A 9,787-nucleotide genomic window follows, 5' to 3' on the forward strand; every position below is an offset into this window, starting at 1 on the left:
TACACATAGCAAAAACATATTTAATCAGGTCAACAATTCTAAATACACTTTTGCTTGTTTATAAATATTGATTTATAATAATCCTAAACATTTTTTAATCTTAACAAAATCCAAAGACTTCAAGTTAAATATATTTCAGGATTAGCTTGGGTTTTTTGTTTTCTGCATCCAGGGGTCCATTATCAGAACACAGCACGGTACTCCGTCCCTTAAGCATGCAGTTTCCTCCTGCTCTCAGTGTGGCCTTGTCTGCCGGGGCCTGTGATCCTCCCTAGACTGTCTTTTCCTCTGGGAGGGATGACTCACCTGTGATTTGTGGTATTTCAAACTAGTGAAAGAATGAAAAACAAAAGTGGCATTTGATTCTTAAGCTATTAATGTTTTCCAGGAAAATGCTTGCTGAGGGAAATGAACACAGCTTTGTCTATATGTTCTCCTAAAAACAACATTGACCAAAATTGTGCTTTTTATAATCTTGTGCAGATTTGAGTTTGTGCTTTGATATTTTCAAAGGAACCTTCAATGTACTGGAAATACTACGGAATCCAAAGTATTTGTTAGATACTTTCCAGTGAGTCCAGTCACTTTCCTTGGGCTTTCAGTATTTTTTAGGTCTGGCCAGCAGATATTAATATCTCCCATGATCCTTGGTTTACAATAGTTCTACCTACTTAATAAAGCCCTGCTGGCCTGTTCTATGATACTGATGACTCTCAACTATCCCTCATCTTCCTTGACCGGTAAGACTGGCTCCTTGCTTTTCTCAGCCATTTGGCCAATACCTGGAGTTTGGCTCTGACTCTGGCTTGAGACCTCAGACAATTTCCTTGGATTCTGTGTCCCCTCTCCCAACCCACAAGAACAATATGGCTCTGCTCCTTCTTGCAGGCATATATGGCTGATCACAACCATTCTCCTTTGCCTAGGGTGAAGATGGTGATTTCCTCTCTCTCTCCCACAGGCTCCATCTGGGGTGCTGCATATATTGTGAGTAGCATCCCTGCCTTGCCTCTTAGGGGCCTGGAGGATTAGGGATTCTGTGAACCCAAGAGCCACAGCCAGGCATTCACTCTGTCACTACAGAACAGAGCTGTCCTCAGCAGCCAAGGGCATTTCTCAGGGAGAATGTCCCTTCTGGACTGTAAGGAAGGTCAAGCTGTATTTGTGCTATGATTTGGAAGGCTACACCAGGCCCTGGGGGTTTGATCATCTTTGATAGTCATTCAGGACAAATTAGAATTATTTTATTTTTGTATAAACAGGCCAGTGGCATAGACATTTTTAATAGAAAATCTCATTTCGGCTCCCTTAGACCTTTCAGGTTCCAGATGCTACTTAGTCTTTCCTCTCTCCTCTCTATTGCCTTCTCTTCCTCACCACATCCCTGCTTCCCCAAAAGTCCTTCCTTGCTGTGCAACAAATAGGATAATTCCCATGGCAACAACTTTTAACACCTTCCATTTGGGTAACAGTTGTCTTTTCAAGATTCTCACTGCGTTATAGAGATCCCTGTAAAACAAGAATACACCCTCTGCACGGAGACACTGTGAAGAAACACCAGTGGCCCAGCTTCAGCTGCACCCCAGGCATTGTGCTGCAGGCTTTCCAAGTATTTCCCCATAGAATCCAGACAATCACCCTGCGATGGAGGCCTCCCTCAATTCTGTGTGTCTCCGCACAGAAACAGATGACGAAACTTCAAAGATGAGGAAACTCAAGCAGAAATACTACGTGACTTGCTTGAAAACACCCAGGTAATAAGTGGAAGTACAGGATCTGAACTCACAACTTAACCATACCTGTCTTCACCATCCCCACTATGTCACATCTGCACTGCAGTGAAATGAGAGAAAGCATTTGGAAGTACCTAACACAGCACCTAGCACATCACAGGCACTCAAATGTCAAACAGGTCCGGCCCACAGTAGGCACTCACATGCCAGCTCACTGCCCCCTCTTTATAGCCACACCATCCTCAGAGTTCCTTGCAGACAGGACACAGCCAGTGCTCAAGCCTGAACATGTGTCGTGAGTGTATATCTTGTGGTTTATCCAGAGACATGTCTAATTTGCAGGTATCTAAGTGGCATATTGTCAGGATGGAAAAATACATAGGTAAATCTGAACAGACTAATAATCTGTCATTTATCAAAGCACATTTCCTCCCTCTCCTGTCTCAACCCAAATTCCTTAGCCTGTCTATTGCAAATATTTAGTCTCACTGGTTGCTCACTTGTTTACAGAAAGACCACGTAGTAGCTCCCCAAATGAGAATCAAGGAACACGGGCACCAGATGGCCCTTGTCTTGCACTCCTCAACTCTGCTTCTCCAGGAGCAGTGATCTATCTAACATCACTCAGTGGCAAGACCTGTGAACCTGGATGGGGTCATGCATGTAAGCAGGCTAGCCAGGTGGTCCTTGGTCACCAAGGCCCTGGACTACACGATGAGGGCAAAGGAATTCAAAACGAGCGCTCAGCCAGAGGCAAAAAAGCGCTCAGGTTCATCCTTAGCTCTGCACAGCCACGCCGCTGCCACCTAGTGTCTAAGGGCCTGAACTTCACTCTTGGTGCCTCTGGCCGGGGAAATGGCTGTGCTGAGCTGTGCGTGTGCTCTGTAATGTGGGACTCCCAATGCCTTCTGGGTCAAAACCACCCCAAATGTGATATCTGTGGCATAGCACAGGGACCCAGTAAGGCAGAAATCTCAGTGAAAGAAGCAGAGATGGGCAGCAGTTCTAAATGTGGTCATGTCAAAACCACAAGACACAGGACTGAGGTGTTGAAGCTAGTAAGTAGCAAAATGTTTCATGTGCTGCTGTCCACGTGGTCCCATCAGGAAGGCTGCAGGTCACTGCACAGCAGTTTACAGCTAATGAGCCAGGGTTTAGTGGGGGTACATGGGGCTTTGACCTTCTGCACTAATGGCAGATATCCTCAAAAATGCCTCTTGGGAACTTCAGAATGTGTGAAAATTCTTTCCTTCTCCCCCACCCACCCCTTCTCTCTCTCTCTCTAGCTGAATAAAGGCAAATTTGAATTCCTGAATATGAAAAATATGATTCTAGCTGCCAAACATCCTCCAAGACTTAGCTCAAACTGTCACCTACCTCACGGAGCCATCCCTAATTCCACAGTTGGAAATATCTACCTCCCTCTGAAACCGCACTTCTTTCTATAAGCACTACTTGACTTCTTTGCTAGTTATTAGAATCAGTATCCTCCAGGTCCTGCTCCCTAAATGAGAGTGCACACTTCAGTGGTTTTGCCTACAGCGCCTAGCCAGGTGCTTTGCACAAAGTGGATGTGCAGTGTCTGGTAGGTAACTAAATGAATTGGACCTCAGTAAAATATATTTTAAAAAGGGAAATACAGTGAATCCTTTTGTGAAATACAATATTTCTAGATTCATTTAGATTAAATTCTGTTATATCCCAGCTAGTGTGGGGTCAGTGGGGGAGTGGGAGGCGGTCTGAGGGTTCTTTCCCTGGAGCCCAATCTAGTACAGTCAGGGGAGCTTTATCCCATCCTTGGGTTTCAAAGCCAAGTGGCTGCACTCAAGTATGCCTATACCTAACCAGCAACCCATCCTAGAGATAAAGGTCTCTCTGCCCTGTTCCACCTCTGTGTACACTAGCTGATCAGGAATATGGTCCCTTCAGAAACTAGACAAGTGCCAGAAAAAATACATACAGAGAATATATATGGAAAACGTGAACTACAAGCAGACTTAGCAATGCCATTCAGTAATGGAAGCGGAGTGTCTGACCTGCACAGGTGAACCTGCCCTCTGCACCTTCCCACTCCCTTCCAGAAGCTAGGCCAGTGCCTGGCACCCAGGTGACCCGGAATAGTTGTTGAGTTCAGTCATCACAGGTAGCAAGACTCCAGGCCTCATGAAAGGTCATTGATTAAACTGCAGACCAGGGGACCAGCTAACCACTGGTTTCTGCCACACAACACAGAGACACTACCTCACCAGGAGCTAGCTAGGCCCCAAAGAAAGCAACACAAGGGTAATTTAATTCACTTTCTAGAATAGCTACCTCTTAGCAGCCACCAAGATCTCCTTGGAATCTACCTTCTGCCAACCAAAGCAGAGAAGTCCTGAACTTATTTATTCACGCAGGCTGAAGGGCAGACGCAAGAGGAGATCCAGCGGCTTCCCCAGGCATCATAGCAATGACTCCAGGACCAAACGTCAACTGCTGTTCCAACTCAAAGGGAGGAGAAGAGAGGTCTAACCATCCCAATCACATGCCTGTGCTTCCCCTTCTGAGGTGGTGACCCTGCCCCTCACGCATCTTGGTGGCTGGCATTCTATCCAGACTGTGCTCTAATGGGCAAGGCAGACAAGGCCACAGAACCCCGATCTGGTCGCACTTCACATGTACATGAGCAACCACATTCCAGAGTTAAACAGAGGTCAGTCTGTGGCTCTGCTTTTGTGTTTTTTCTATCTCTGCTTTACAAATCCAGACAACATTAAAAATGAGAGCTGGAAATGATCTTGGAGACCAAACCAACTCCCCCGTCCTTTTTCCCACTTTATAGAGAACCTAGAAACGTGACAGGATGTCCCAAATGACAAGCGTACACGAAGACAGTGATGGGCCAAGAACCCGGGTTTCCTGGCTCTGAGTCCAAGGCTTCTATCTTCTTTTACGCCAGGCTTGTAATAATAGTAACTGTTGCTTTCGGGAGTGTGCCCTGCGGAACCGAAGACAGCTGTATTTTCATCAGTCACTCACACATCACACATAGAGTCTAATTAGGCTTTCCCATGTAAACAAGTAACAGTTTCTCTATTTCCTGGCTGTGCTTTTCACTAGTCCCATGCAGTCCTGGTAAAACAGTTGTGCGTCTTAAATGGATTTATTTTTAATTCTAGAAACGAAACACCTAGTGTCTGCCATTCCTCCTGTCTTTTATAGTGGTTTCTCCCTTTTGAAATACAAAAGAACTTGTCAGTAGGGCAGTGGGCAGGGTGGGCCCGTCCTCAAGAGGCCTGTGGCTGCCCCTACTAGCACCAGCAGGTGGCGCCGCTGAGGCTGCTCTGAAGCGCTCTGCTCCTGGGTGCTCTCTCTGCGGACCAGTTAGTCGAGAACTCAGGGTCCCACACTGCCCGCATCAACCATGCAGAAGCACCAGGATGGTCGCGTGTCATTAGGAAGTAGTGTTGTGCCATCCTCCACAGTACACTGAGAGGGTTCTCCTCCTGAGGGCTCTGGCACAGTGCACGGCTGGACTCCCAGCACACAGGTGTGAAGAGGAGAAAATGATGCATGTGGGGATCTCCTTCCAAGCCCTTCATCTCTGGTCCTCCCGTGGCCCACCTCCCAAAAAGCCACGGCCACATCTCTATATGTGGTTGGTTTGTTTGATTTTTGGGTTTTTTGTGTGTGTGTTTTTTTTTTGCTTTAGATGTTCTGGTCCCATCACTGGGACCTAAAAGAAGCTCACATGTGGTCTCTGGAAACGCTGAAGCATAGACGGTAGACATTATTTTCAGCCCTTGTCCTGGTGGCTGCACACCAGATATTGCTCCTTCCCTGTGTGTGGCCAGCTGTACACAGTGACGTGCTCCCAAGGCCACGGCACAGACGGTGATGGGAACTCCTCCTCAGGCCGGCCTCCCGGGCTGCAGCCCCAAGGCACCCCAGGGCTTCATCTCTGCTCAGCGGCTAAAACATCCCCTTCTTCGATGCTCTGCAGCTGCAGCCTCTGACTCGCAAGAGTTCTGCTGCCTCGGCGGCCCCCAAAGCCAGCCCCTGGGACAGTCCGTGCTGTGAGCAAGACCCCTGGCAAAGCCTCCTCCCCAAATAAGTTGATTTTGGCTTCGGCCTCAATGGCTTTGGCCAAACTGGTTGCATAACTGTCCAGTGACTTGTGTACCTCAGCTTTCACATGAAGAATCGAGTTCTTGGCAGTTTCTGAGGGAGAAGGAAGAAAAAAAAGTCAGCTGAGGAGGCAGGCCTGGGGACTACCTTAGGGACAAGCCTGCTGCTGCTCCTCCACCCCCAGGGAGGGAGGCAAACCACAGGTGAGGGCGTGGGTTTCAAAGTTCAATTCCTAGGCCAAAAGCTTTGACTCCCTGACTTCCTACCTGGGCAACCTTGGAAAAAATATTTAATCTAGCCTCAGTTTCCTCATCTGTAAAGAGAAGATAATAAGACAGCTCTTGCTCCGTAGGGTTACTGTGATTACTAACGGAGATAATTCCAACATGTTTGGCCTAGGTCTGGCCCATGGTAGACTTGATAAATACTTTCTACTAATGCTAAGCAACATTTTCACATCTTTGAAAGCATATTCTGGCCTTTGAGCTCCCTGAAGCAGTGTAATATCTATGTCCATAGGCTTCCACAAGCCTTAATGTCATCTTTCGTCTCCATCTTTGCTCAGAGATTCCCCATGTAGAACCTCAAAGTTGGACGTGACATTACAGGTTCAAGTCCCCTCCCAGGATTAGGAGCCCTGAAACTAACATGAACAGAAGGGAGACAGGGAGGGCCCTCCAATTTCACAACCTGTGCCCTGTTATTATTAACTCACTGCCTATTTCCTCTGGACATTTTGGCGGAATAATGTATCCTCTCCTCTTTACATTTTCTGGAGAGTAGGCAACCTGTACCCCACTTTTCAAGAGGGAAAGTTGGAGGGACCTCCAGCCGCTCTCTGCCCTCCCACTCACTCGTGGCAGGAGTCCCTGCTGGGAGGGTGCTATTCAAGCTGCCACCCCCACAAAGCAGGAGTGATGAGCAAGTGTGGCCCTACCTGGGCTGGGGATTGGGGTGTGTTCAGTTCATTTGTTCCTATAGAAGGGCAATATATTACAAAGCCCATGAGGCTGCTGGCCCAAGCTCTGTTCGAGAATCTGCTTTGCCAGTGAAGCGAATGATCTATTATCCACTGTTGACCTCTGTGACGATCTCTCCATCATTCTGAACTCAGGGAGGGGTAGGGTTGTGGAGAAGAGATGGGATTAATCATGAACCTAAAACTCAGACAGAGCCCCTATTTATTTCCATTTTCAACATTTCTGAAGAGCCTCCTGATGTACAGCCCCTGGCCTCCACCACATCCACAGCCAGTCATGCTGGCGTCTGGATGGCTCTTGTCACTCTCCTAATCAGCATGTATGGATGGAAAACGAATTCCAAGTTCCAGAGTAAACAACAGTGCTGGGGGTGAGTGGGGAAAAGATGGGAGGGAAATGTACAGACTGGGCTGCAGCAGAGCTCATTCTCACAGGACCCAAGGGCCATCACCGCCCTAAGGGCAACGGACAAGGAAGATGGCAGCTTCGGCCTCCAGGAAAGCAGGTAGACTCACTGGGCCATTACCTCATTTTCCACAGGAGGGAACTGAGGCTCAGGGAAAGCAGGTTCACTTATAGCCACACCTTAGCCAGGATCTGGGCTGTGTGTGAACATGTGTGGGGTATGTGTGTGTAGCCTGACAGCCATCGTGTGCCCAGCCTTTCATGCTGCTTGCTCTGAGAGCTGGGTGCCTAAGGACTCAGGTGAGATGAGCAGGGCTGGGAGTAACCAGGCAGTGGGCAAAGGGACAGAGCCCTGGTATGTTCCATGCTGGGAGCCAGTGACAACCAAGGAATTGTCCTTAGATCCTTTTGGTTTTCCTCTGTTTTCTTGAAGCAATCAGTCACAGAAACCAACCTTTGATTTGTTCCACTTCATCCTCAAATGTCACTGAGCTCCTTCTCTTGGGTGGGCAAGTGCAGTGAGAGGGAGGGCTGTCCTCAGACGTGTAGTCCTCAAGCAGCATCACATCTGTCCCTAGAACAACAGGCAGACTGTGCATGTATAACTACAGTCCAAAGTCCTCCTGGCCTCTGCCCCCCTCTCAGCACCCCTTCCTCCCCTTTCTCCTGTTCATCCAAACCCATAATCAAGCGCTGCTGATTACCCCACAGCATTTACCCAAGAAACGCCCACCCGCCATCCTATTGCAGGGAGTTTGCAGACAGCCAGTGAGGCTGCTTCAACCACGCAAAAAAAATGCAGCCAACTTATGTGAGGTAGGGGGCTATGTGCCACAGTGACCAGACCCAGAAGCGTGGCATCCGGCATGGAAGGGACATGGGGAGAAGGGCGGAGTCAAGGAGAGGGTCCTCTTAAAAGGAAGTTTATATTCTGAGTGATTCTTCTTACAGTCTGAATTTCTATCACCATAGTTAAAATATGGTGTACTAAATAAACATTTAAAGCTCCAAAATGTAGAGTTCTTTGGGGATGAAAAAACAATTGACAAATATACCCCTAAAAAGTGGGGAAACAAAGGCAGAAGGTCAGGGAAATCCTCCTAGAGATAGGTGGGCAGAGCAGGCAGAGGGAAGAAGATGGGGCAGAGGGAAGGAAGGGCTGAGGTGGGACTAATCACTCAACAGTGCCCTGCCCAGACCCCAGGACCAGTGTCAGATCCAGCCCTGTTCTTAGCTTCCAGCTTTCAATCCATCAAGGCCTTGAAGCTCAGAAAATGAGGAAGAAAGGGAAGCCTGGAGCTCTTCAGATGCTGTTTCAGAGCACCTCGCAGAGGTATGATTACCCGACACACAGAAGAAACAGCCCCTTGGGAGGTAGAACACGGTGGTTAAACACACAGGCTGGGGTCGGACAGGCCTAGGATCAATGGCAGGTTATTTAATGCTTCAGGATCTTTCCACGTCTGTAAACCAGGGGTCATCAGACAATCTACCTCCTGGAGTTGTGGGGATTTTGAGTTGAGACATGTAACCATCTAGCACAGTGCTTGCACACAGCAGGGGCTAAATCGATGGCCGTCATTCCTGATACAGACACAGTGAACAAAGGGCAGGGCTGAGACTCACACCAGGTCTGTGGGCCCCGAAGCCCATGTTCGCTCTCTCTCACTCTTTCGCTCACTCGCACTCTTCTTCCTTCCTTCCTTCCTTCATTCCTCCCTCCCTCCCTCCCTCTCTCTCTCTCTTTCTTGAGTTTCACTCTTGTTGCCTAGGCTGGAATGTAATGGCACAATCTCGGCTTACTACAACCTCTGCCTCCTGGGTTTAAGCAATTCTCCTGCCTCAGCCTCCTGGGTAGCTGAGATTACAGGCAGGCACCACTAATAATTTTGTATTTTCAATAGAGGCGGGGTTTCACCATGTTGGTCAGGCTAGTCTTGAACTCCTGACCTCAGGTGATCCAACCACCTCAGCCTCCCAAAGTGCTGTGATTACAGGCTTGAGCCACTGCTCCTGGCCCATGCTCTTTCTTCTGCCTACAATGCCATCCCCTCACTCCCTGCCCCGGGGCACCTCCCACTTTTGCTTCAGCTTTCAACACGGCCTGCTCAGAGCAACCTCTCTAACTTCCCTACCCATAGCACCCACAGGTTCCCACACCGCTCTGGCTTCCCCTTTCACAGCTCTCTACACGTTCGTTGTCTTTCAAAAATTGTTTTATAGAGATGTAATTCGCACGCCATGTAACTGACTCATTTAAAGTACACCATTCAACAAGAATTGTATGGTATACTTTACAATCTTTATATACTTTACAGTTCAGTCTTTTATGAACTGAATTCTCCACAACAGTGGCAGTTCACCACTGTGCCCCCAGCACCTGGCACAGGGTCTGGCCAAGGCAGGGACATGGCAACTGTGTGCTGAATGAATGAATGTCACAGTGCCTCTGGATCCCTTTAGTTGTCCGGGAATGGGGAAACGGCCTGGGTAGTGACAGAGACTTTCCTCCCCAACCTCCCCACGTCCCTCACCTCCTCTCCCCCACCTCCCCACCTTCCC

The 9,787-nt window shown here is 48.4% G+C and overlaps 1 protein-coding gene across 1 annotated transcript in view; it reads right to left on the reverse strand.

The window, feature by feature from the left end:
- Window positions 1-9,787, reverse strand: part of GPR161 (G protein-coupled receptor 161) — a 51,004-nt gene continuing 41,217 nt past the window's right edge. The window contains exons 7-8 of the mRNA XM_017534030.2: window positions 7,680-7,799; window positions 1-5,933 (exon numbers count right to left, since the gene is read on the reverse strand). Of these exons, the coding sequence (XP_017389519.1) occupies window positions 5,668-5,933; window positions 7,680-7,799 (386 nt within the window). The 3' untranslated portion in view covers window positions 1-5,667. The remainder of the gene's footprint in view (window positions 5,934-7,679; window positions 7,800-9,787) is intronic.

Source organism: Cebus imitator, unplaced genomic scaffold (assembly GCF_001604975.1).
Source record: "Cebus imitator isolate Cc_AM_T3 unplaced genomic scaffold, Cebus_imitator-1.0 Scaffold84, whole genome shotgun sequence".
Taxonomy (NCBI): Eukaryota; Metazoa; Chordata; class Mammalia; order Primates; family Cebidae; genus Cebus; species Cebus imitator.